Source organism: Apaloderma vittatum, unplaced genomic scaffold (genome assembly GCF_000703405.1).
Source record: "Apaloderma vittatum isolate BGI_N311 unplaced genomic scaffold, ASM70340v1 scaffold170, whole genome shotgun sequence".
NCBI classification, from domain to species: domain Eukaryota; kingdom Metazoa; phylum Chordata; class Aves; order Trogoniformes; family Trogonidae; genus Apaloderma; species Apaloderma vittatum.
Genome location: NW_009694922.1, coordinates 175,571 through 203,440, shown reverse-complemented (window position 1 = coordinate 203,440; position 27,870 = coordinate 175,571). Strand labels below are relative to the sequence as shown.

Genomic DNA, 27,870 nt, shown 5'->3' with positions numbered 1-27,870 from the left:
TTAAAAATACAAAACCATATTAAAAATAGATGAAATATTATGTATATATGTTATATAAACACACATATACACATATATGCCATATACACATATATATACATATATTTGTGCCATTTTTTATATGTGTATGTTTATATATATACACACACAATTAGCAATGAAGGGAAATATTTAAAACCCAAGTGACGAATAGATTTCAGAGTGACATAAACATCTCTGATCATGTATTGGTAAACTGTAGCTGTATCATGCTGGCCATTCTGGTTCTTGAAGGGACTGTCCCAGTGCTCCGGGAATGAAAGGTGAATGCAAGGACTGATTATGTGAAAAATACGGTATTTACTTTGATAGCAATAAAGTATCAAGAGCCTCTAAAAGGTGCTGTTCTGTTTTTTACTTGTAGCAACTCAAACAGGTAGCTCGTCAAATGGCTACCAGCGTCAGTGGTAGCTTTTTATTTCCCCGGGTACCAAGTGACTACAAAATACCACCCTGAGACAATCAGTTTTGATTAACTAACCCTGTATTTTTGAAAAGAAAGACTGTGGCAGGTGTTGACTGCTGTTGCTTTTCATAAAATTTTTAATTTTTTTTTTAATTTCACTTGTCTCTTGTGGGCAGCAGTTAGACCTTGCTGTAGCAAGTTGGAGCATTAAAAGAGAAGAGAATTAGCCTTCTAAAAGTTACATCTGGTGTAATGCAGTTGAGCCTGTCACATTGCAGCTGGTAGCAGTGTTCCCAAAGTTCCTGTGCCTGGAGTCATGGAAATCTCGCGTTCATTAAAGAAAAAAAAAAGGGGGAAATTTCCAGCTTTTGTGGTTGTGGACATAAATCAAGAGGTTGTCAACAGGAAGGGCTAAAATCTAGAAGGGCAAAGAAAGAAGTTCACCATGTGTAGTGATTCTGCTGCAGCCCAGCAACTGGGCACAGAATGGCCCTGGCTGGGGAAGGTGCCCGGTCCTGTTGCTCCTGACTGAGCCCACTCTGTAAATGAAATGTAACACTTTGGCGGATGTCCTGGCTTGACATTTATTTTTCTGAAAATCATCCTCCTAATGCAGGAGGGCTCGTTGTTTGCGCAGGCTTACCCTGCTGATGACAGCTTAATAAGCTCCTTTATGTTGTGTTTTTCATTCAGTAAGCTTGTCGGCTTTTGTGTAGGGGGCTGACCTCTGCTTTTGCCCTTCTCCCCGCCCCGGCCTCAGCTTCTCTGAAAGGGGCACCTCTGTCCCAATAATTTGTAGTAAAAGGGAGTTGCAAAGGGAGGTGAACTGACCATCTCTGGGGACATGGGCTCAGCAAAGCAATGTAACTCTCGCAGGGGCTGACCCTGTGTGCCCAGCGTGCCTGAAAACTGTTGCAGGGGGTGGGAGTTTTGGGTTGCGTAAAGACTGATGCGGGACCCAGCCTTTATGACTGAGGGAATCCAAACAGTTGAGGGGAGGATTTGGTAAACAGGGCTACTCGAAATGAATTATGGCACACAATGTGAGAACAAGTCAACATTTCATATCTGGCCTATATTTTTTCTAAACAGACGGAAAGGCATCCGAATATTGTGGCTGTTTGCTATTAGGTTCTACAAAAAATATATATTGGGGTGGCATTTAAATGCAGTGACTCGAGATAGCAAAAAGATGTGGGATTGTATTTCCTTCCATTCGCTTAATTGGAACCATGCTGAAACGGCGTATGAAAACCATCACTCCCAAATATATCTAAAGTGTAGCTTTGCGATGCCGGGAATGATGTCCAACCTAATAGAATTTCAGATAAAGGAGATATTTTGGCTCATCTTTTGCTTCCAGCTATATTCAGTTTCCCCGTGTGGTTATTTCTCTTGTTATTGTATGCATCCAGCTATCTGTTTCTTACTTCACCGTCTGGGAATACAAACAATTTTGTCTCATTTCAGACCTTAAAATGGATCGGACAAAAACAAAAAGAAGGAAAAAGATTGTATTTTGGATAGTGCCTCTGTACTTGTTTCTGTGTTTTAATAAGTCAGCTTCTCAAACAAAAGGCCTAAGAAATACTCTCTTGGAATATTTTGCATCTGTATATGCTCAGTATTTTGTAACATCTGTATGCTGGGTGGTGGTTCATCAGCAGGGGATGAATGTAACCATTTTAGACGCTTAACTGGCTGTTGGGACTTGCCCAGTTTGTAATCATGGTAATTGCACATACAAATATGGCCATGTAATTATATGTGCATTTTTGCATTTAGTTTCAGGAGTTCATTTACAAAAGTATAAATGCAGCCCAATAAGTCCTTTATATCTCAGACTTCTATGCTTTTATAACTCTATATAATTATGTAATAACACTGCATCTGGAGAGGTTTCACTTAAGTAAAAGGAAAAAAGTGCTCAGGTTAGATTATATATTTTTTGAGTTAGACCTACACTAACATTCTCAGTACTGTGTTTTTCAGCTTGTAATATTGATGAAATTGAACAGTACTCGTGCAAGAAAATTTTCTTGTAAGAGTAAAGAGCAGGTTAATATGAAACCAAAATAAGATCAGGTCATTTAAGCTTCTGTGATGCCTGAAGTGATTAAATAGGTATTAAAATAGTAAATTATACACCAAATACTCAAATATTTGGGTAGTGAAGACTTTTGCCAAGGTATAAATAGGATACTAAAATGAAAGAATTACTCACAAGCAAAGTTCCAGCTTTCTGAGAACAAATCTAAAGCATTAACATTACTATTGGCATTCATGGATTGAGATAAAATAGACACAAATAGATACTGTAATTAATTTCTGTTTATGTGTTCATGTGCATATAAGTAGATAATAAGACTCATTCGTCGGTATTTTTTGTGTATGGATATGTATGTATTATGGTTTTATAATCAAATTTATGTATAATTGTTTGGCTTCCGAATTTCTATTCCTGGAATGGTTTTCACAAGCGTTGAGAATGTCTAATGAAGACTGATATCTTTTTTTGTATTCCATGTTACTGTGATCCAACAGTTGTTGCCATAATGTCATTTCCCAGTCTGAATTGCTTGCTAATTTCCCTTCTGGCTTTTTCCCCATAGTATGGATAGTATTACTGTGTTAAAGACAAAACCTGAACTCTGCAGATGATGCAGAAATGGATGCTCGATTTTGACACTCAAAAGTGAGAGTGTTCAAACCTGCTGTGCTGCATTCTGCCTTCTTAGTCTGCTCCCACACAAGAGAGATGTGAAATACCCAGTAAGAACTGAGGAATCCAGCTTGTCTCTGAGAAAAGATAGATATTGTATTAGCTATTTTAATTTATTTTCTTTTTTTTTGTTAGTTCAGAAGGCTTACACAGAATTTAACTCCTGTCAATTTAACTCTCACATGAGAATTTAATTCCTTTCAATAAGCTGCACACAAATGGTGTCACAGATGACAAGGAACAAACCCAAGTCCAGTCTGAATGACTCAAGATTAAGAAACGATTGCTATTGCTATCTTTGTCATGGCTGTGGTGGTAAAGAGAGAAGTCCCTTTTCCTATTTCAAATGTTCACGTCCTCGTCTATAACAAATTCTCTGTTGTGCATCGATGCCAAAATCTTTTCAGCATGTTTTAAAATAAAATCTTCTAGCTCTTTTTTTGTTTGGGTTAATGTCCGTGTTTAAGCAGCTGTTTTGAAATACAGTGCCATTTTTACACCAAGAAGAAAAACTGTTTACTTCTTTTACATTTTTTGGCACCCCTTTTTTCCTTTGCATTTAGACAGCCCGAGTCAGAGCTAGCAGAATGGTTCATAACAAATCCCATATTTGCTGACTTTAGCCTGCTCTTTGCTTTTCTGCCTGGGAGGGTCACAAGCTGTAAGAATGTGCTTTGATACTCGAATCTGCTTGGGTCAGGTCCGGTCTCACCGCACTCTCTCAGTCGATGGCACTCGCTAGCCTGGAGTTCTACTTCCCCCGTGAATTAGAGTCAGTCCCCGTTCTGCTCTGCCTGAGCCTGGGTTTTTCTGAAAGGCCCTATCCGAGTCCCCTCAGCTCAGAGGAGATGCCCATAGACCCACCCTCAGCTTGCTAAAACTAAAAGAGGTTTGAAATGTCAAATTACATAGGGCAAGGCTGTAGATGAGTAGCAGCAGGGCATTTTTTTTTTAAATGCTGCATTTTCACACAGACCCTTTTACTGTACGGTTTATTTGGCCGGGGGCAGAGATTAGGTTTAATTTTATTTCATGTGCATGTTGTTCTGGCTGGAAAGTTGCAATCAGATCCTTATCAGTCTCATTTAACTGCCTCTCTGCCAGGGCTTGGCAAGGAGTTGCTTGAAGCCAGTGCCCCAGTCCTGTCAGACATTGTCCTACTCCATATAAAGCAAGGCGTCTCCACAGTCTTTAAATATTATTTTTGTGTGATTATTTGTGCAAGTGAAAATTAATCATTTGAATGTCCTTGGAAAGCAAATAGAAGAAGGAGCTGGAGCATAGCTGAGATTGCTATTTAAATGCTTTTAAATTGAAGAAGCTAGTGGCAGATAGTTTTTCTGAGAATTTGCCCTTTACGGTACTGCACAGAAAAGTCCAGTATACCGAGATGCAGTTTCTGGCTGGCAAAAGATAAATTTGGGCATTTCGCTTGTATTTCAAGCTACCATGTCATTGAAATACACATTGCCATCCAATGGACAAGCAGTAGTCCTATGGGAAATGTCATTAAACCCTATTTTGGGTTCTCTTTTAAGCAGAAAATCAGTCTTATTTAGCCAGATATTGCACAGGCCAAACTAATTTTCCTCATATAGAATTCTCTTTCTTCATTCATGGATATTTTCAATTATTGTATTTTTTTCTCTTAAACATTTGTGGTAGGTTGACCGTGGCTGGATTTCAGGTGCCCACCAAAGCTGCTTTGTCACTCACCTCCTCAGCTGGACAGGGGAGAAAAATATAGCAAAAGGCTTACGGGTTGAAATAAGGACAGAAAGAGATCACATGCCAGTTACTGTCATGGGCAAATCAGAAACAAAACTAAACCTTAAACCAGCTTCCCCCCTCCCCTCCTTTCTTTCCAGGCTCAACTTTACTCCCAATTTCTTCCACCTCCTCCTCACCAGCAGCGCAGGGCATGGGGAATGGGGTCAGTTCATCATCACACTCTATCTCTGCTGCTCCTTCCTCCTCAGGGGGAGGACTCCTCACACTCTACCCTGGCTCCACTGTGGGGTGGAGCGATAGTTCTCCATGGGTGATAGTTCTCCACCAACTTCTCCAACGTGAGCCCTTTCCACAGGCTGCAGTTCTTCATGAACTGCTCCAGTGTAGATCTCTTTCACAGGGTCACAAGTCTTGCCAGCAAATCTGCTCCAGCATGGGCTCCTCTCACCACAGGGCCACAGGTCATGCCAAGAGCCTGCTCCAGTGTGGGCTGCCTGTGGAGTGGTAGCCTCCTCTGGAGGCATCCACCTGCTCTGGTGGATATTGGTTCCACCATCAACCTCCATGGGCTGCAGGGTCACAACCTGCCTCACCATGGTCTTCACCATGGGCTGCAGGGGGATCTGTGGCACCTGGAGCACATCCTGCCCCTCCTCCTTCATTGACCTTGGTGCCTGCATATTCCCATATTCTCATTCCTCTCTCCAGCTACAAGTGCACAGGTTGTTTTTTCCCGTTCTTAAATACATTATCCCAGTGGCGTTACCACCGTTGCTGATGGGCTTGACCTTAGCCAGTGGTGGATCTGTCTTGCAGCTGGCTGGCACTGGCTCCGTCAAACATAGGGAAGCTTCTAGCAGCTTCTCACAGAAGCCACCCCTGTAGCCCCCTGCTGCCAAAACCTTACTAATTAAACCCAGCACAATATTAATTGAGATAAGATTCTGTACAGCGCAGTATGCAGGGAGCACTTCACTGGCCTCTTGCTGTGGGATGCCCACAAAAGACTCTGCTAGATAATTTTGGAGTGTCAAGGGAGTGTTCCTCAAATGAGAGGACACAAAATCTATTGGGGGGAGGCAACTTCAAGGCAATACAATGTGCAGAGCTTAGAGCCTTGTGAGAAATGCTTACTTTGCACCTCATCCACAGAGAAATGTAAAAGCATGCCGAGAGACATTACACTGATATTGCCTGGTTGTGATTTTTTTTCAGCTCTATGGCTATTGCTACCAAGATAGCAATGACATCCCAGACACGCTGACGACCATCACTGAACTAGGCTCGCCTTTAGAGATGATTCAGCTTTTACAGACTTCCTGGGAAGACAGATTTCGAGTGAGTAGCAGCTGTTTTAAAAGGACTTTTAAGAGAGCAATGAATACAAAATAACATCGGGCATGAGGCAGGGGTTATGTACTATGCAATGCAATTCGCATTTATTAAGCATTTGCTTTGCATATGATTGCATCTTGCTTTAGAAACAACATTTAGCACTCCCTTTCTGCAGTGTTTAAGAAATATTATCTGTTGATGTTATCTGGTTGTAGCTGGTTATATGCTTTTTACATGATATCTTCAAACATTTCTTACTTGTTAAAGCTCGAGGCCTGGGATTTTTGGCTTTGAGCATTGTGCTTTGTGACTGGGATTTAAACAATAGAAGGATGTTACATTTCTTTCCTGATCCTTATCATAGGTTGGTTTTAGAATTGTTTTCTGCTGCTTCCTGCTCTGTTCATCTTTTACTGGGGGAAGAGTGAACTAAATGTACACAAGTCTTGATCCCAGGTTGTCCACCATGCTGGCAATTTACCAGCAGCATGAAGGTCACACTTAATTTGTCCAAAATGAAGCCAGACTGTGGCAGTGCTTTGATCAAGACCATACTGTCTCAGTGTATATTGGGATGTGTCATCAGCTGAGGTTAACTCCCTTAAGATGTCGCAAGGCAGCAGCAGCCTTCATCTAAACCACTTTGGGTTGTATGCCTACATCTGTACCAGAAAATTAAAAGTCAGCCTGACTAACCTCAGAGATGCCAGCAAGGTGCAGCCCACACCTTTACTATGGAATTCTGGCACTCACTGAAGGCTGGGTGACTGCGTGGGGATGCTGGTTGGACATGCACCCCAGGCCCTAATGGCTTCTGGATCATGTCTGGAGACGATGCAGGAGAACAGCCTTGATCCCAGTCAGACCCGAGCCAGAGAGTATGCTCACGAGTGTGCGTGTGGGATTAAGTTCCCATGGCCAGGAATGTTCCCTGGCAGAGTTTATTTTACTAATATAGATAGAGCAAGTGTGTTCCCTACGCTAAGCTTCATCTCCCTTTTCTGGAAAAAGGTATGATCTTAATGGTAGAGTGCTTGTCACGCCTCCTGAAATATAGGACATGTCTTCAGCTTGTCTCACCCAGGCAATGCAAATAATGGACCACGATGGCAGCTGCCTACAAAGTAAATGACCAAGAGATAGATTATAGTTAATAAAGAGAGAAGTTTCCTTCCAGCATGTGTACTTCTGAGTGAGCAATTGCAAAGGGAGATGAAGGAGAGTTAGGGGAGGTTGCTGAGCTGATTCAGAGGTGGAGTTAGGGATAAAACATACCTGTAATCGCTGTAATGAAGTCTTAGATAATGTTATGCTCTTTTGCTTGTCTAGGACACAACTAATGCAGAGAAGGAGGAAATAAAATCATGTCTTCTTAATACGTGAGACTTGTTTGTGGTCCAGTCCTGAAAGTGGTTGCATAAATATTTGACCATAGAATCATAGAATGGCCTAAGCTGGAAGGGATCTCAGAGATAATTTTAATCCAGCCTCCCTGTTGCCAGGGACGCCACCTGTCGACTAGATCAGGCAACACATGGGGACCGAACGGGAATGTTCCTACAAATAATAATTTCCTTGTTTTGAAGGACTATGCAGTCAACTTGCTCCCCAGATCAGCACGTCTGCACTCAGCAAAGCCTTCACCTGTGTGCTCAGAGTGTGTCTTATGGGGACACTGGCAGCCCCAGCCTGGCAGCAGGTGTCAGGGCAGCAGCCCACTGGGCTTGGTCACAGAGGTTCCCGGTGCAGGAGCAGGGGCGTTTGAGAAAAGGACAATAATTTGAGATGACAATCTGTGGTTTTCTTCAGGCTAAATTCTCAGTTCATTGGCAACAGAGGATTTGTGTATTACAGGCTTGTTTGGGCTGAATGTGCCTTTTATATACAGTGTATTGTGGGATGGCACATACATGGCATTGCCAGGTTGACGATTGGACTTGATCTTGAAGGTCTTTTCCGACCTAAATGATTCTATGAATCCTATGTCCTGCTAGAGTAGGAAAGGGTGGTCAAGTCTGGCATCCCATAACCAGGCCTCTGTTCATCTCTACCTGCAGGCATCTCCCTGTGAACTATGGCATCCTGTAAGTAGGATTAAAATGTTCTAGTCTGGTCAAGCAGGGAAATGATTATAGAAGTGTAAGGTAGTCTTAATGTCCTAAAGGCAAAGGGTCTGTGAGGCATAATTTCAGACATGCTCAGCTTTCTTACGAAGGACAAAGGGTCTGTGAGACATAATTTCAGATATGTTCAGCTTTCTTATGAAGGACATGTTTAGGTGCTCCCCTGAGTATACCATTTATGCCCTAAGATTGAATTTGGGTTTGACTACTTCAATGCACGTGGCCTTAACAGTGTATTTTAACAGAAAACAAAGATTATAAATAAACAATAAAAAGCTTGCTAGACTGAATAAGGCCTGTTATTAATTTAATACACAGAATAAGAATTCCAGTATTTAACTGTGTTCATATTAATACTACATTTACATTAATACGTTACGGACTCCAAATGAATGCAAGAATTGAAAACAGTGCTTTGGTAAGGAGACTGAGTTCAACATCCATCAAGTTTTCTGTTTAGTAATAGTTACTCAAGTTTCCAACCTTCTGCTGAAAAGTGCAGCATCAGCACAGAGCTCCCACCCCAGCCTCAGAGTGACACATGAGGGTCCACCAAGGTAGACTCACCAAGGTAGATGGACATATTTGCTTATCCTGGGCACAATGAAGAGTTACAGAGGAGCCGCGGAGCACCTCTTTCTGGGAATTTGCTTCCTTCTCCCTGGAAAAAGGCAAACATAAGAGGAACCAGTGGGAAAAATATTATAAAAGCCATCAAAAGGTAGGATCAGTATGGGGGCAATACAGACACCATCTGCAGTTGGAGCTCCAGGCGTGTGTGTGGAGCAGTCCAGCCAAAACTTCCAGACCTGGAGTGTGTAATCAGGCTGCATGGCCAAGGCCTGTGCGTAATGTGTTATTACAAGTTAATGCTTTTATTTCTATTAAAAGTATGAATAGCAACACTGAGCCCTGCTTCAAGAATAGTGTGGGAAAGCACTGGTAAAGAAGCTTATTTTTGTTTCAAGTCTCTAAGGGTTTTACAATCAACTATGTTAATCCTATGAAAAATATCTTAGTTGCAAGATTCAGTTTTGAGAATAAGTTATAATGCTTATATTAAGTCATATATTTACCAATGTATCTTTGGCTAAAGTGATTTCATTTATATACTTTGTACTGAGATAATAATGCAAAGTACCTGCATTTCTGCATTTCAGATATGTCTCAGCTTAGTTCGGCTTCTGCATTATTTGGCTCACTCTCCGCTTGGCTCCGTGACATTACTGGATTTTCGCCCTCGTCAGTTTGTGATCGTGGATGGGGAACTGAAGGTGACGGATCTGGACGATGCCAGCATTGAGGAGACCTCTTGCACCAGTAACAGTGACTGCTTCATGGAATTCCCCGCAAGAAACTTCACCCTTCCCTGTTCAGTTGAGGGACGGTGTCAGAGTATGAACGAAAAGAGGAATCTCTACAACGCCTACAGGTATGTGATGAAATAAAGTAAAACAGCATTGAAAGTGGGCAAAAAGTCTCCAGCATCCTCTGTAGTGATTCTCGTCAACAAGTACATGTTGTCTCAGAACCATTAACCAAGAGTAAGTGGAGCCACGAAGAATTGTTTCATTTGTGAAAATACATAACATTTATAACTTTAGAAATGTTTTGCATACTTTGAGTGTGATTCACCACTCAATCTAATTTTACATTGGCTTAATCTCGCTAAATTTTTCGCACAAGTAGCAATTTTCACAGCAGTGAAACAGAGGTGCCCATGGAGATGGGGGCCCATTAGCCCTGTGGTGAGATGATTCAGTCAGCTCTTCTTCAGTGTGAGTTAGGAGAGGTCATCCCGTATTTTCCACCACTGGCTGAGCAAAGCACTGGCCTCAGAGGCACAGTTAGTTATCCTGCATTCTGGCTTGATGCTTCCTGCCGTGGATGCTTCTTTGATGCCAGAGCCTGCTACGGTAGGGTGATAAATAACAATCCCTGGTTCAGCCATGGGGTTGCTGAGACTGCCCTCAGTCACTGACGATCTGGAGAGTAATCCCAAACCTTTTAAAGCGAGGGGTGCTCCCTTTCACACCCTCTCCCAGCCCCTGTTGTATACGTGGGCACGCACTGGGGGACTTACTCCTGGTGCTGTTCCTTGCCCATACGACGGGGGACATGTAGGTTACAGGTCACACTGACCAGCTGGCCATGCTGAAGAAAGCCTTCAGCACTGTGGCTGGCTTGTGCGGTCCAGATAGGAGGATGGAGGATCTCAAAGTAATGCCATAGTGGTGTGCTCGTTTCTTAGACTTCCTTTCAAGTGCGGTGCTGTTCGCTGACTGCCAGACCACAGCGAGGAGAGGCTGCTCCAAAGAGAGTCTTCTGCTTTGGTCCCAGGGCGCCCACCAGCATGTGTGTTGCATTAGCTGACCACACTGAAATGGGCTGCACCACATGACAGCCATCTGCAGTTGCGCAGCACAGTTTTTTAGTGTGTCCTGCAAAATTTTCCGTTTCCATTTGCTTGGCTTAAAGATCTTGCTTAGCTTGCTAGCTTTTGGTTAAGACTGTTTTCCTGGTCTAGCTATGAAACCTTTAATAGGCACCCATCCATCCCGGTCGTAAGCAGCGTGGTGGGCTCGCGGCAGGTTGCTGCTCTCGCTGAAGGAAACAATCTTTTTCTGTTACAGTTCTTAATGTTGCCTGTGAACCATGTGCCAGTGTGTAAGGCATGCACAGTGCCCCAGTGTTTTCAGCTCTTTCTTTTGCTTAATTTGATAGAGACAGTGGGTGTTTGTTCAACAGCAGCTTCATGTTGTAGCGGGCTGTGACCACCCCTGCTAGGGTATTAGTAACAAAACCCTGCCCGCTTGTCTTGGAAAGCTGAATCCACACTTTGTTAGGGGTAGGCTACTAAATTTTGTATTTCAGTGGATGCCCTCTGTTGCTGTAGGGTTAGCGATTGCCCTCAGTTAAAGCGTTGCTAGTGCTGTAAGGTAGAAGTCAAAAGCAGTGATAGGTCAAACAATGCATAAATCCCTAGTAATTTTAAAATATAGCAGGCCCTAGCCTTGAAAGTGTAATTAGCCTATCTAGCTGGTTTCTTTATGAGGTAAATAATTAAAGGAGAGAAAACATTTTGGAAAAAAACTCTACTATGCAAGAACTGGCCCCATCTTGACTTTTAGGGGGTTACCTCCTATCACAAACATGTCTCTATGTGTTTTTCTCCAAATGTTTAGAGGAATAATTTTCAAAGCACCAGACAGTTTTAAAATTTTATTAATATTTTGAACTATTAAGCAATGGCTGGAATGAATTCTCCATCTCTGATGATTCTTAAATTAAGATCAGATCGTTCTCAAAAAGAAAAAAAGAAAGGGGGAACAAAAGGCTGTAGGAACAAATGTAAAAGGATCTGACAATCTGTGTTATGCAGATCACAAGGGATGTCACTGGCCCTGGAATTGATGAATAACAAATGGTCCTGCAATTAAGTTGTGCAGGCACCAGTGTCTCTACATGTCAGAATTTTACATATGGGTGTTTGCGTTGGAACAAGTCGTGCATTTCTGTAGTCATGGAGAAACAATAATCTCTGTGACTCGCATTGATCCAGTGTTTAGCAAAGCAAATGACAGCTACTGAATTTTTGTGAAGAACTATTCATGATCAGTCATACTCTGCTTTATGGCTAACCTCTAAGCAAAAAAAGTGGGACAAAATTTACCAGGCAAATTATTCCTTACAAATGTTATGCTTCCTTTTCAGTTTCTGTATGTATTTATATTGACTATTTCATATTAATCGCTAAGAAAACCTTCCAGGGGATAATCCCACTTGGGAAAATCATAAATGCTATTTTTGTAAGGGATGAAAAAGGGAGTTACAATCTCAGGGAAATTTTCCCTGTGTAAATAGAATATGTCAACTCAGTAATACTTGTATCTATCATAATTTTTTGCTATCAGTAACTTAATTTTTTAATTTGTACTTATGTAAGACATCTGCTATTCTACCTCCTATGCAAGAGTCGCTGGAGGTTTCTGTTTGGCAGTGTGATCTCTGTATATGAAAAAGCATTTACTTTGCTTTGCAGGTTAGATGTAAAGCTGGGCAGTTTCCCAGTTGTGCTCCTGTTCTGCTCATTACCTAAAATTTATGTCTGATAGTTCTGTCTATATTGTCAGATCCTGAACTGTCCATCTCTATCTTAGATTGCTGTGGCACTGAGATTTGCAATAGGTATTAATATAGGCAGAGTAATAGAAATCTAAAGGAACAATTTGAAAATTAATTGTACTTCAAGTGATGATAAAGGCATATTGATTTTCTTTTTTCAATAAAAATGTTAAAATGGAGAATATACATCTGTCAATGAATATCTACATGAATACATCTTGAATTTAGATAAATGGTGAGGGCTGGTTAGCTCAGTTGCTTAGAGCATGGTGCTAATAACACCAAGGTCGCAGGTTCGATCCCCGTTTGGTCCCCATGTGTTGCCTGATCTAGTTGAGAGGTGTCCCTGCCCGTGACAGGGAGGTTGGATTAAATGATCTCTAAGGTCCTTTCCAGTCTAGGCCATTCTATGATTCTATAATTCTATGAACAGAGAAGACATTCTGAACTGTGGTGGCATTTAAACAATAGAAGAAGGCTTTCACTTGGCAATTCATTTGAAAGTCTAAGATAACTCTAGAAAAGAAAATAGTAGCTAATTATTTGAAATTGAGCAGAAATTTGATTTATGCTCTTTCAAGGTTTGATAAAAACCCCAAGACTTCTGGGGTTTATGGCTTCCTCTTAGTTTGTTAAAGTATAGATGGCTTTGCAAATGGTCACAATCCATGGGGCTTCAGAGCAAATTTCTGTATTAATGGAACATTTACACGTAGTTACAAGGCAGCCTTGTATGTAACAGTGTGGTCTAGGTATGCCAGACAGCTGGGTGAATAGTCTCAGCTATATATTTATTTAACTGTAGAATATGATTATATTTCCCGAATAGGTCAGTGGCTTATAAGCAATAAGAATTTTATTCCCTGTGTTATTCAGTACTTATCAGGCATTTGTAAATTCTTTTAAATCTTTTTTTCAATATGGGTTACTTTTTTATTGCAGGTTTTTTTTTACGTATCTTCTTCCACACAGTGCTCCAACCTCACTGAGACCATTACTGGATAAGATAGTCAATGCAACAGGTAATTGCGATAAACATTGTGATGCCAAGTATTTCCTTTTTCAGTGTTACTAGCATGTTTGGCATGGGGAGGATGCTGTGTTTTGTGTTCAGTGCAGTAGAACCTGCTAGTTTTTCTATCCAGGGTAAAATTTCTCCCTTACAGAGAAGGTGAGAATGGCCCGTATACCAGAGAAATCCCATTCCAAGGTTTTATCTAGGCTTCACAGAAGTATTTACTTCCTCCTGGCACCTCAGCACTGGAGGGAACTGCAGCAGTGTGCAATTCCTTGTGGGTTCTGGAAAAAAAACTGGCTCTGGCAAGGGGAATTTTAATAGTAAACCAAGAATATTTCGCTGTTGCCAACAGTACCAGTGGCGCTTTTAGGCCTCAGAAGTCAGAGGCAAGTGACATTACCATAGATCTTTACTAATCACCGAGGTAGTGCCTTTGAGACAAGATTAGTTGCATGTGCCTGTAAATCTGATTTGAGGGTTTTTGGTGCATCGTTCTAGGGCTTTTGTAGCTTGTATAGTGCTCATTCCACAGGGAAGTTGATGCTGGGCTATAGCTAATTAACAAGCAAAGCCTTTGGAGTTCCCTATACTGGCTAAAGTTGGTCCCTCCTGGGGTCCCTCATCACGGTGTTTTCTGCCCGCAGGCATGGGGCTCCCAGCTGGACAAGCCAGCTTTTGACACGCCTGGATCATGTCAGATGTGAAATCCAGCTTGTAGTAACTCAAGGATTTCATGGTCCATGTCCGAACAGTGGCATAGAGCAGGGCACCGCTGAGCTCTGATGCTTCAGGCCTTATTTACATTCAACCTTATTTTTTTTTTGTCCTGTGTGGGCTGCTCCTTGTTTAACTCACTGTTTTTCTGTGCTTTTAAAGGAGAACTTCATTGGGGAATAGATGAAACGGCTGCTCAGCTAGAGAGAGTTTTGAATCTGTATAAGAGTGGAGAGTACCTACAGAACACAACCCGGAGGCCTAAAACTGGTAAAGTGGTCTTTCTTGAAACTTAAAATCAAAGACTTCTTTATTTAGAGGTTTGAAAGGGCAAATGCACAGAAAATGGGTCTCAGTGGCCCTTGAAATCATGCCCATGATAATCAGTTGTCTGCTTGTTGCTTCCTGGGAGCCTTTTGAAGCCCTTCTCACTCAGTGACATAGCTGGACATCCAAGGGGATAAGGAAATCCAGTGGAGCTTTGCCCTCTGTAGCAGATTTGTGGAAAATGTGTTTCATCATATCCACACACTTCTCTGCTGTAGTAATACCAGAACCTGCTGAAAGCATGAGTTGAGGAGAATCTAATCAAGATGCCATAGCCCGCCGTGGATTTCCTGGGAATTTCTTGCAATGTAAGCATTTGCAGGTTGGAAGAACAAAATTTTTACTTTCTTTGCTAGAGAAAAATTGTATCTCCCTCAGCTTCTGCTAGCAGTAGACTAAAAAAGGAAAAAAAACACAACTGACAAGATGAAAATGGAGCTGAATGATAGTGTCTTTTTAATAAAATCCCTGCAGCACCACAGGTATGTAAAATGTTGCTCAAGCAGCTATGATAAGGAGGGATGCATATCCTTCCTGGAAGGATAGCTCATGGCATCATACACATCAGAGAAGATTACGTATGATGGAAATGACTGTTAAGTCTAACAATCAAAATAGATGTTTTGCAAATTATTTTTGTGTATGTACAGTATTCATGTCAAACTGTCAATGTAATTGACTGCAAGTTGATAGGAAAATTATGGCTTTGCTGCAAAAACTCAGTAAAGAGGGAAAGATATGTTCTAAATGAAGATGAATGTTGGCACAAGGGATTTGAAAAGTTCAGTGAAGCATTTGCTCTGTGAAAGACACACAGGAGCCAAATTCATTCCTGTCGTAGTGCCTGTTAACCTCAAAGGGCCATGACACCAGGGATGAATTTGACCCACTTATCAGAATAATTCAATATTTATTTTGTTGTAAAATTGGCAGGAAAATTGTTGCAGGTGTTCATTTAACTTTCTAATTTTCAGCTTTTCATCGCAATCTGTGCTGAGTGATGGCTGTCAACACAGCAAAATTATTTTCAGCAGTACAATCAATAGTACAAACACGTCCTTTGTTGAAGAAGTGCCAGGAGGGCTGCAGGTTTTCTGTGATGCTGGCTGATTCCAGATTTCACTGCCATATCAGGACAAGAGGAAGTTTTTGATTTTAAAGAGCTGTCATGTTTATAAAGAATTTCATGGAGAGAAGCTTAGGACAGTAGTAGTAAATCTAACTGTGCAGGTTTCTACTAATAGGGAGCAGAGCATTGTGTGTATTGGGCTACTGTAATAATTATACATTTTTGTGTTAGTTTAATTCCATATCATGCTGGATAATATAACACAGAATCCACAACCTGTGTTCATGGTTAGTAACTTCTTTCTGTGCAAGGAGCCCTTTTTGTTTGTAGGGCACTTCTTATGAACTTTGGAATTCTACAGCGTGAGCAGAAATGCTGAAAATCTGTAGATGCGTTGTGTAACATACTTGGCCAATCTGCATTTAAAACCCTGAGTGTAATATTGAATTCCTTGATAGGATAATGTCCTTGACCAGTAGCAAGACTGAGGAATCGGGTATCTTAGTGGAAATTACACTTAAATGAGGTATATTTTCAGACTTAGCTGCCATGCCTTTATGATGTGCAGGCCTGTTTCTTGTTTGTTCTAAGGCTACTTTAAACAAACAAAAAAAGGGTTATTATTTATTTCTGTTTAAACTCTTTGTTTTGTTGCCAAAATGTCGTATCAAGAGGGAGAAAATACACCTACCTACTCATTCATATAACTTTTTCCTAACAGATTTCTTCCTCAGCTGGTATGTGACTGGTAATACCATATTAGAATTAATTTTCAATACTCTCAATCCAGAAATTATGGAATTAGGAATTATTAATTAGAAATTATCCAGAGATTATGGAATGAGAAAATCTCCCGTGATACAGTGAGGTTGCAGGAGAGGGTGACAGTGACATTGGAGGGGACTGATGTCCTAGTTATCAACCTCTTCTGCTGGCAGGACGTTCCCAGCTGAGCTGGTGTCCTGACCAGCAAAACCAGGGCTGAATGGCTGAGCAGGTCAAATATTTTGCACAAGTCTTGGTGAGTAGTATAGGGAGAGGCAGAGGTGAGAAGGAACAATGGTGATGCTTTCCCATGCTGTCGGCTGAGGTCCTGCTTTGGCCCTGTTTGGGGTCTAGGAGGACACTCTGTTACTCTCAGAAAGAAAAGAAAAACTATTTTTAAGATTGTGGGGCTATATTACACCTTTTCTGCCTTGTTCTGCAACATAATGAAAGTCCAAGGAGAGCGTTTTCCAACCCAGTTTTAGGGTAAGAAAAAATTAGAGATAATACTTTGCTTCTCGGGCCGGACTGGAGTTAATCAGAGCTTTGCATTTGCACACTCGTGTGCCAAGATCAGGCAGGCACAAGTTCACCTCAGTTTTGCTCCAGATGATGAAAATCTCACAAAGTAGCTGGCTCACAGGATTTTTGCTCTCTCAAACAGTAGAAATCACAAGATTTAACAGTGCTGGTCTTCTCTGGCATCTAAGGGTTGTGATAAAATAAAGCCTTTCTGGTGTATGATTTATTTTGAAATCCTAAAAGCAGAACTGAAGGATTCAGGTCCAAGAATTGCAAGATTTGTGTTTCGGTTTGTTTTGTGGAAAAAGAAACTACGGAAGGTTCAGGTGGTGGTGTGTCAGAATTGGTCTTGGGTCTAAAGGGTTTGAATTTTCTCCTGTCTTGTGTAGAACATCGTAAATTTTCACTAGGAAAGAAGAGATCATGATCCTGGACAAGTGATCTAAGGCCATGACTAAAACATAAACTTTAAGGAAACAGTCTGTTAACTACCTGAACCTATGTTTTTGAAAGGAAGACCTCCTCCTTTGAATACCTTGAAGTGAGAAAGGTGATATTGGTAACCAGTCGGGAAGTGACATGAAGAAAGTTCTTGTCAGCCCTAGTGTTCCCATAAATAAAGTTTAACAAGATGACATAGTCATATTACAGAAGGTCTTGGATATTAAGCTTTCATTGTGCTTCAGTTGTAAAAGATTTTATAGTGCTGTAAATTATATTATGCTCTGGACTTTGGTTTAGTATCTTAGAAACAGAGTAGAGGCGCGGGAGTCATTTGATAGCTATGTATGTGTTCTGTAATCATAAATCACAATACTGTTAATGTTGATATAGGAACATTACAGTGTTTAAAACAACACCATGAACAAATACTTTTATATTCCATTGACTTTTGGTCTCTCTTCCTGGAATCCAGAAGAATGTGAATTAAAACAGGAACCATGTATTTCTTCTGACATATGTTATCTAAAACTGATTAAATCATTCAATTAATTATCCAGATTTAGAAGACTATAAAAAAAAAAAATCTACTGATGTTCATCAGTAAAGTCCTGACCAAGTATCAAGATTTTTATTACTTCAATCAAGTGACACTGATTTGTACCAACAGGATGTCTGGCCCTTGAGCTAAGACCCGCCCTTCAGTTAACTCAGAATTTACTCAGAAATGCGTGAAATCAGCTAACACTAGTAAATCGGATAGTTTTGTTATTCATTAAAGCCAATAGATGACCCATTATTAGGCCCGAGGGTGTGCAAGTCCACAGAAAGGCATAATTAGCTGCTGCTGTTAGTTGAAAGTGCATTCTCAGTGCTAAAAAAGCTAGAAGGCTGGACATAAAGCAAAGACACTTTGTGTTTTTCCTTTGTCTTAAGATAATTTGGCAGGATAATGCTGTATGTAAACATTTACAGTACAACAGTGTTTTGAAAAAATATTCTGCAGGGTCACTATAGCAACCTGCTTAGGAAATTGTAAATCCACCCAAGAATTATTGAAATCAAGGCAGGGGAGCGGAGGATGTGTGTATTTTGTGCATGTGTGTATGTGAGAAAGAGGAAATTTTGCAAGGTTGCTGGAATATTGTTTGAGGCAGTTTGTATATCTTGCATCAGGCCACAATGCCAAGGCTAAAACTGTGCTGCTGAAGGCCCTTGAAAGCTCAGCCGGGAACATAGAGCAGCCCAGACCTTGCAGCCCAAATTCCTGCTTTTATCTGGCACTTGTGCATCTGGTGTCTCTTTCTCAGAGACACCAGGGCTGCTTCATGGCCAGCCGAGGGGAAGAGAAGCGAAGGGCAGTGAGCACACAGAGGAGGAGAGGAGCAATTAGTTTTGCACTGGAAATATGGTGGGGCTGTAGAGCTGCATAATGACCGGTTAGTCATACGTATCTCTGCTGTCGTGCAAGCCGTATGGCCTGATTCCTGAGGAGTGTGTTCTGCCATGGCTGAGCTTCTCCAGGTCCTAGCTGGCAGCACACAGCAAAGTGCTTTCAGCTGATGGGTTAGGTCCTCATTGCCTTTCAGGAACGCTAAAGAAGCCACCTTTATACCTTTACAAGTCCTGCAGGCACCTGTCTTTAAGCTTAAATACCCCACACATATCACATGAGACACCTTTTGGCTCATCTGTCATCAGCATCGTTGTTTTTATGAGCAAGTTGGCCAGATGCAGCTTTGAAGCATCTGTGACAGTAGTTTGGGCTAGTTGCCTCCAGTAAATCAGTGTGCACTGCAGAGGTGTCTGCGGGTGCAGAGCAGCTCCACAGCCCGGTGAGCAGCCCTGGGACATGGGGCACGAGGCAGGAAAAACACTCCAGCTGTGTCATGTTAATGGGAATAAAATGTAAGGGAACATGTCGTTCCTCTCCTTATTTATTTGCACTTCGGTGACAGCTTGCATACCAATTTAAATATGGCTCTACTGTAAGCACAATGGAAGCATATAAAAAGAGGCAAGCCTTACTTTGCTTCCAGCGTGTGCGCGGGTAACAGCCAAAGGATGGAAATATTCACCAGAGGAGCAAGGCTATCTCCCTGTCTGACGGCAGACTCAGGTCCTGCCAGGACCGTCTGTCCTTCCAAACAGTTGGGATTCGTCAGAAATGATTGAAAGCAGAGACACGCGGGATACGCCTAGCATGCCGTTTATCTCAGATATACCAAAAAAGAGCTTTCCGTAGTGCGACTGCGTGTACGCCTTTGCGGGGCTTGTTGTCAGAGGCGTGTTTAAATGTGAGGTATTGAAGCATGAGGAAAATTTCAGCATAAAATGCACTAAAAACATAAGTATGTGACTGTCTATTTAGGATTCGGTTCTGTTCTCCGTAAGCTCCCTGGGAATTGGTGGGGTTGGTTTGTGGAGAAAAACACTACTCAATACCACTTTTTGCTGAGATTGGCAAGATCAGGCTATTTCTGTTTATTTGTAAGCAAAGCAATTAAAAGCAAATCCTGAGTCGACTGCCAGTGTTCCTCTTGAGAAGGGAGGAAAAGAGAAGGGAGGAAAATGAACAACATGATTTCGCTCTCAAGGGTGAACAACAGTACTGAGTCTGTGTCATTGACCCATGGTGTATTCGCAGGTGATAACTAGAAAAAAGAACTGGGCAAATTTCCAATGAGTTACTATAGTTGGTAGGAAAAATGCAATCTGGCTGCTGTGGCAGAAATAAACAGTCATTAGGCCTGATTAAAGTCAGATTTAGGGTGATTCAAACAAGTTAAAAGGGGGAAACCACAGGCAGTTTCACATAGTTTATTATATACTTGTGGAGTTATTTGTATGATTCAGTCTAGTACAGTGAAAATGAGTATGTTTATAGATTGTAGTCAGCTTTGGGACAACACAGGTGATTTTTGATGGAAAAAATTTAGAGTAAGTTTTTAAGCATTGACTTCCTTTTATAGCTATTGCACTAGTCAGTGATGCTGCAGATTACTTTCAAAGATGCTTGTCTTACCTATCACAAAAACCTGCTCAGTTCGAATATTACAGAGGCTGGCTAGCACCATAAGACACTTCTAAGAAGATTTTGGTCTGATCAAAATGTATCTTGATTGGCCAGAGCAAACTTGTAAAATATTTTAAGACTATTAGAATAATCATAAAACAAAGACTTTTGAGGATTACCCAGATGCAACATAGCAAGATATTTTGAAGTTTCAAAATGATTACATGGCAGGAGATATGTTTCCTAGTAGGATTTATTTGTGTAACTGTGAGCAGGGAATCAGCTCCATTATTCTAGGCTGGAGTAAATCTGTTGTCACATCAAGATGAGGCTTACTGCATTGCATTTATTTGCTTCAATCCTCACAAAATCAGTAGATGGAGAAAAGGATTTTTTTCCTTTTGGAATACTGGGAGGAATGTCCTACATTTCTCTGATCTATTCCTTGCCGTTACTTTGATAGACTTTATGTACTCTGTGTCAAGCTATGTGTACGTACGCAAAAGTGTAAATTTATGGCTGCATTTATAGTATTAGGCAAGTATTTATTGGTTTTAAACACCATTAGTCTGGAAATCGACCAGAACTTTGACCTTTTTATGATGTGATTTACTGCCATGAGCCTTTGAATTCCACAGACTCCATTTAAGCAAGTTTCAGGTCTTGGCAGGACAAAAACCTGAGGTGGAGCTGTCTTTAACCCCACGGAGTATTACTTAATTGAGCAAGTAACTGCACTGTAGTGACTGTAGGTCATATAAAGGTGTAGGGGAATCCCAGCTCTGCTGTGGACTGGGACTGATGTCATTGCCAGGGCATATCTTGATGGAGGAGCATCCTTCAGGAGTGCCCTTCTAGTTCATGTGAGAGGCGTTTGTTTCTTCACAACTTGTACAAATAAGGGCTAAGGGGTCAGCTCCCTAATTTGTCGGTGCGTAAACAAGAGATTCCAGGGATATTTGCCTTCGCTGTGCAGACAGGGAAGGCAGCTACCTTGCTCTGCTTGAGATAAAGTGGGTTTCGGAGAGAAATACAGTTTCCTCAGACCAGTGCTTGTTTGGTGTTGCAATCCATTTCAGGTCAGCTCTGACTATAATAGTTTGAGAGGAGATCCTATGTTGGCTTCCCAGGGTGGTGGAAGTGCCTGGCTGGTTTGGGAACGTGAGCCAGGGAGCAGGGTGCTCCCGGGCAGCCACCCTTGCTGCCTCCCATGCAGGTGGGGAGAAGAGCTGCCTTCCTGCCTTTCCCCCTCGCTGCATCCCACTCTCTTCCCTGCAAGTCTACTGCTTGGCGATCTCCTAGCCAAGGCAAATGCTCTTTGTGTGTGGGTCATGATGCCCTGTTCCCATGAGTTGTTGCAGATGTTGGTGGCTTCCCTCATGTAGGAACTGACAGGGAGTGGCAAGGAGAGCAAGGACAGCCATAGGACTCTGCTGCATGGTGAGACCACCCTAAGTACCAGCATGGAGGTTTCCATCCTCTTGTGCACCCACAAGTCAGGACCTCACCATCACCATTGTAGTTATTGCTGGCCCAACTGATTAATGTGTCGAAGCTGCCTAAATGAGTTACCAGGCTCTGTCACCTTGAAAAAGTCTACGTAAATGGAGAACTTTATCTTATACCTCTGACAGAGCCTCAGGTCACATAAATCACTGCTGCTCTTTTGAAATCTGCTTACGTCAGCCAAGACCCTAACCCCTGACAGCGGTGCCAGGAACAGTGTTGAGAAGAACGATAATGCTAAAAGCATATTAAGAGGCATATCTGTGTGCAGACGAATTTAAAAATTGAACAACAATTCAAAATGAGGGTCTTCCAGATGGACTTCTGCCTCATGTGGAGAAAAATACGTGATGTGACATGGGATTGCTCTGCTTTGTGCTCGGATGGCATGCTGAGGGATGCTGCAGCTCCCTCCCTGCCCTGGCACGGAGTCTGACAAGGCTTCACGAGCACTGTCGGGAAGGGCTGGGGCACTCTCCCTGCTGACGTGGAGCATCAGGCAGATGCTTCATTTTCTGCTACTGCAGCCAGTGCCATCATCCTGCAAATATCCCGTGTGGCGTAGGGGTTTGGCACAGTGTTAGGTGGCACTTCTGTAACTATGCAAGGAAAAGTTGTGAAAAATCACATTTTATAGCTCGTCATCATGGCATGCACGCTGAAACGGGTAGTTGTGTATGGTGCCGTCAATGGTGAATTGATGTTTTTTGCATTCCATTTGCACTGACCTTGGTTGTGAGGTACCAATCAATACTCAGCAGTTACCATACAGAGATAAGGGATATTATCCAGTTACGTTCAATTATTGTTACACTGTACGATTGATACAGAAATGTGGGAAAAAAGGGACTTTACTTATCCAGGCAGTAGCAGTTTCATTTATGCTGTGACTTTTCTTCAGATTCTTCTTCAGAAGAAATACATATGTATTTTTGATGCAGATGTGACCGTTCATAACGCGAAACCGCATTTTAATTTTGTTGAGTTTTTTCCTTTGTCTGTGTGAGTCTGCATTTTCTGAATTAATGAAACCTTCTTTGCTTTTAAGTGAGACATGATCAGCTCTGATTTTGCTGCTTATTTATGAATGTTTCTTATGATGCTTTTAATGAGCCGGGCTGAAAAGAAAAATGCATTTGCTGCATTTGTTTCCCACTATATAAAACTGCATGCTGTGAATGAGCACTTGTAGATGTGTACGTCTTTTCCCAGTTGAAATACTGGCAGTTTAGAGTCAGAGACACACTGGCCTCTGACTCGGTGATGTTCGTACAATGTGCTGCCTGAAATATTAGCAGGCTGAATCTGCAATGTCAGGCAGTAAATGCCTGAACCAGAGTGACTCGAGAATCGCCTGTGAGTCAGGGCCAGCAGCTCTGGTTTCCATAATAGATACAATTAGAAGAAATATAGAATGTTATTTACTTTCTGAATAGGATGGGGGGGGAGGGAGAGACAGGGAGGGACCCATCAATTTGTGTGTCTGGACGCTAAATAGAAATGTTTATAAATGATTAGCTGAATTTGCTGATGCATTCATTAGAGGAAACCCACCCCGTCAGCGGCTGGGAAAGTGAGAGGAGCTGTGAACAGAGAACAAGAGGCAGCTCATAAAGGCAAGAGAGACTGAACGGCAGCCAAGGGAGAGGAGTAATGGGCAGGACAGCGTGGCGAGGACCACGCTGACATGCTTCTGCTCCTTTTTTTTTTTTTTTTTCCTTCTCTTCGGAGGCCCATCAAGCAACTCCCCTTTTGTGCAAGCAAAAAAAAAAAAGTTTGCTTAATTAAAAGCCTGTCTTTTCTTCTTTCTCTAAAGGAGCCGGTGGAAAATAGCATGCTCTTCTGAGGGAGAGGGAGGGCTGGGAACGCCTGGTCAGGTCTCACCCCGACAATCCTGCTCACTGTTAAGAAGTAGGACAGTGAGTCAGTTCATTCAAGTGGATGCTGTTTATTCAATGGGACATTCTTCCTGTAAAACTCCTAATAAAACCAAAGCCTCGCCTATGCAGTGGGGAAGGGGAAAGGGTTTTGTGCACAGACTGTTTATTTATGAGCACTTTCTGGAGAAAAAGGTGAGAAGAAGAAAGAAGGAAAGGAAAAGGAAAGTAAGGTGCGGAGCTATAAACACGTTTGGGAGTAAACCAGGGCTGGTACAGTCTAGCCTGTCACCTTTTCCGTCATATATCCCACTCCTAAGCAGTTATAATAAACCTTGCCTTTTAAAAACAAGCGGTTTACTGGAGGTTTCAAAACGATCGCTTTGCTCTGGTTATTTGCAGAATACAGACGGGTGCCTGAAGCTTTTATTCCTGATGAGAACTACAGATGCTGGCCATCTTACCATCATAAGGGCTGCCTCCTCTCCGTGTTTGACATCGGTGAAGCAATTGAGATCTGTGACAGCTACTCCCAGTGCAAAGCTTTTGTTCTAACTAATCAGACGACTTGGACAGGTAGGTCGCAGATACTGTGGAGCAGAAGCAGCAGCTGAGTCACGTATTCTGTCTGCTTTAATTGTTTTAATACAGCTGTGGGAGCCATCAGCAGCAGCCAGAAGTGGGATAGTTTCTGAAGTTCCAGCTGAGGCAGTTTTGTTTTTGATGGGGCTTCTCTTTGCCAGCTGTCAGGGGAGTGGGGACCTGTGGACAGACTCAGAGGAGCTGGCATCAAAGCGATACAGCCCATAGACCATAGGTCTCCCAACCACAGGGTCTGAAGTTTTATTTTAAAACACAGCAGCAGAAACAGCAACAAAAGCCTGTGACTTGCTTCCGCAGTTAAACGTGTGGGACAAGGTCCAATATCTGGGTTTAAATAAATCTTTCTGATCCATATGATTGTTGGAGTTTGACACAAAACCAAACAGGTTTTCCCCTGCATCTAGCTGGGACTTCCTGGCTGGTGCCAGAGATGCCCTGCTGCTGGTGGGAATGCTGTGCTTCCAGCAGTTGGGCTTTGCCAAAAGGACAGTGAGAAGGGAGGGTTTGAAACCAGGTAGAAGTGGAGGTGGAAGCAGAAGTAGTAGAAGCAGAGCTTCCAGGGGAAAATCACGTTTGTTACAAGGAGTTTTCTTGTCTAACAGAATACACTTGTTGAAAACAGAAATATATTTTCCAAAAGGTCTCTGGGCCTGGCAGTCCCAGTGTGGTTCCTGTGATGATGCTAACCTCACCTTGGGAAAGCTGACTGAAGTCCTCACTGTGCCACAGACTGCAAGTTACTTAGGCTCAGGGGCTCGGCTTTCTGTCTGTGCTTCTGTGATCGCAACATGTCTTAACGCTGAAGTGAAAAATCTACAAACCTACCCTGTGTGGGTTTGGGTGCTTTAGCTGTGCTTAGCTGAGCAATGTAAATCCACACCACAGCCAGGCTTATATATGTGCCTAGCAGGTGCCCAGCTCTGAAAGCATCACAAATGAGTGGAAACCTTAGATAGTTCAAACATTTCAGTGTTTTAGGCAGTGTACTGCTATGGCTTCTGGGAGGTGTGAACAGAGACTTCCATGGAACCTAGGAAAGAGTAATTTATATTAACCTTGCCTGTGGCTAACCGGTGACTACTAGGTCACCATGTCAGACTATCTATAGTCGGACTATTGAAGTTAATTAATATACTAAAGAAGTAATTATTGTGGCACGGGGAAATTCATAGGAGGTTCAGCTCCTATCTCAGGTTACAATATTAAAAGCAAGTGAGACATAGTCGCAATATTTCTAGTGTTATTTATCATTCCTTTACCTTGTCATTCTTGACTCATGAGCACGTAAGTCCCCAAAACTCGCAGCACGGAAAATTGCTAAGTGTTGGAGGCATTCTGTTTGCCATGTGATATTTTTTAAGGAAACAGCATGCTGGGAGCCCCCTAGAGAGGCAGCTGGAAGTAGATAGGGTTTGATTTCATGAAGTTTTAGAGAGGTGGAAGGCAGAGGTTGAACACATGTGGAAAGTATCTCCGTGGTGGCAGGTACTGATTGCAGGGCAGGGCTGTGAGTGTGGTGCCAGGTCAGTAAGCATGGGGAGACAGAAGAACTGTGCTCCCACTCCCACAAATTATGGTGAGTGAACCCTCACCAAATTCAGCCCCCACTGTCCTCAGGTGTATGTATGGCAGGTGCCTTACACCACCCAGGCTGCCATCACTTTTTGGTGCCTTTTTTTTTGAGGAGTAGAAGGCTTGTTCCAGCTTTATTTAAAACCCAGAGCTACGCAGTGACCAGCGAGAGCTATTTCAGAGAAGGTCGTGTTTAATGTACATTACGCTGATCTGTTTTGCGAAGATTCAGACACGCAAAGGTGATTCTACTCCTGTACCATCAAATGAATATCCTTCATTTAAGCCCTGAACTCAGGCCTATTTTTATCAGTGTGAGAGTCTTTAAATACCTGTTTGAAGTTTGTGTGAAATTTGTGTTAAAATCTTCAGACTTTTCCTTCATGTACTATGTTAGCTGTGCACAGCCCTGTCTTGACAATAATTAGGTAAGAGTAAACATACTGAAAGCAGGGGAGGTTCGGTGTCGTTTTAGACAAAAGCATTTCAGGTTTATACCAGTTGAAGTTAAGAGAGAGTTCAGTCTTGGTTGCGTTATGAATATGAAATGTCAATGTTTTCAGGTGGGCAGCCTTTTACTCATTACTTCTCATGTATTTCCTTTTTTTTCCTTCCCCCCTCCTTTTCCTGTTCGGTGCAGGTCGGCAGCTTGTCTTCTTCAAGATGGCCTCAAATCATATCGTGCCTGATCCTGACAAGATAACATATGTGAAGGTGACAGACTGACACCTAAAGTGCCTCAGTCTGGCATGTGAGTGACAAGAGCTGTTTGTGTATAAATATAGGCAGCTGTTAGGTAGAAGGCGGTTGTGGCTGGAGAGATAATTGCACTATTACTCATTCTAATCTATAGAGTGCCAAACAAAACTTTAAAGAAATAACCTGCGTGACCAGGATGAATGTGCAATAGAACAACATTTTGAAAATGTGATTTTTTTTTTTTTAAAAAAAACCAAAACAAAGCAAAATACAGGATATGATACACTGTTAGGGCATAATTTTTAGTTGTAAGTCAGCTGACAGCTCTGGCTTTTCTAGCCAAGGTTAGCATAATGTTTCTGACCTGTACATGTGTGTTCAGGGTTGAGAGTTGATCATTTCTACGAGAAGCTTGTATCCTCCTCACTGATATTTATTTGGGCACGTACAATCACAACAGAGTAACCGAAGCATATCAGTTTGTAAGCTGAATAGCAAACGTTACTGAAGACAATCAGCATTTGTGTTAAAGCTATCAAATATTCAATGCCGGCGTGTTTGTCAAAAGAAAGGAATTGGTTATGTTTAGAATTGCAAGGCTGTAGGTAATTTTCCTTGTTGCTTCCAATGTTATCATAAAATTTCATTTTTAATTTAAAAGGACCATTTTTGTAGGTCTAGCAAATCACATAAGCATATGAATAGGCCCGCTGAAAGGGTAGGGACTTACCCAAGTGCCGAGTGCTTTGCTGAATAGGGATAGGCCTAAGCATATGCTTACAATTAAGCCTGTGCTTAAGACTTCTGTTGAATTGAGTTTGAATTGTTCAGGAAGCCACATCTTTGACAGACTGGCGGAGCCATCCAGCTGGTGGAACAGTACTAATTTAATGACTATCTTGCAGTTGTTTGTATTTTTAACATCAAACCCTTGGTTTTCTAAGGCACCGCTTGCTAATTCTTAGAGTGAATGAAGTAAATGACCTTAATAAAGTCAAATGAATGCTAGCCTTAATTCTATATAAAATGCATTTCACAGGCATGGTGTGTCTAAAGAATTTGCTTTCAGTGAAAGCAATAAAGTAAATGCTAAAGTGACCAATGTCATACTGTTTTGTAGTTTGTACAGTCAGGAAAAAAAATGTGCTTTTGTTTCTCAAATTGTTTATTTTTGTAAAAAAATAAAATAAAAGATAAACACAATTTTTTCATACTTGATTTTTTTATGTTGCAAATAAATACTCAAATCCAGTCAAGACT

General features: G+C 41.8%; 1 protein-coding gene across 1 annotated transcript; it reads left to right on the top strand.

Moving 5' to 3' along the window:
- Positions 1 to 6,113: 6,113 nt before the first annotated feature.
- Positions 6,114 to 27,153, top strand: PKDCC (protein kinase domain containing, cytoplasmic; the record flags this gene model as incomplete). The annotated part of the gene is made up of 6 exons (XM_009869159.1): positions 6,114 to 6,236; positions 9,517 to 9,788; positions 13,424 to 13,503; positions 14,376 to 14,483; positions 24,139 to 24,312; positions 26,552 to 27,153. Coding segments are annotated over 6 exons (843 nt in total), but the record flags the coding sequence as incomplete, so codon positions are not given.
- Between the last annotated feature and the right edge of the window lie 717 nt (positions 27,154 to 27,870).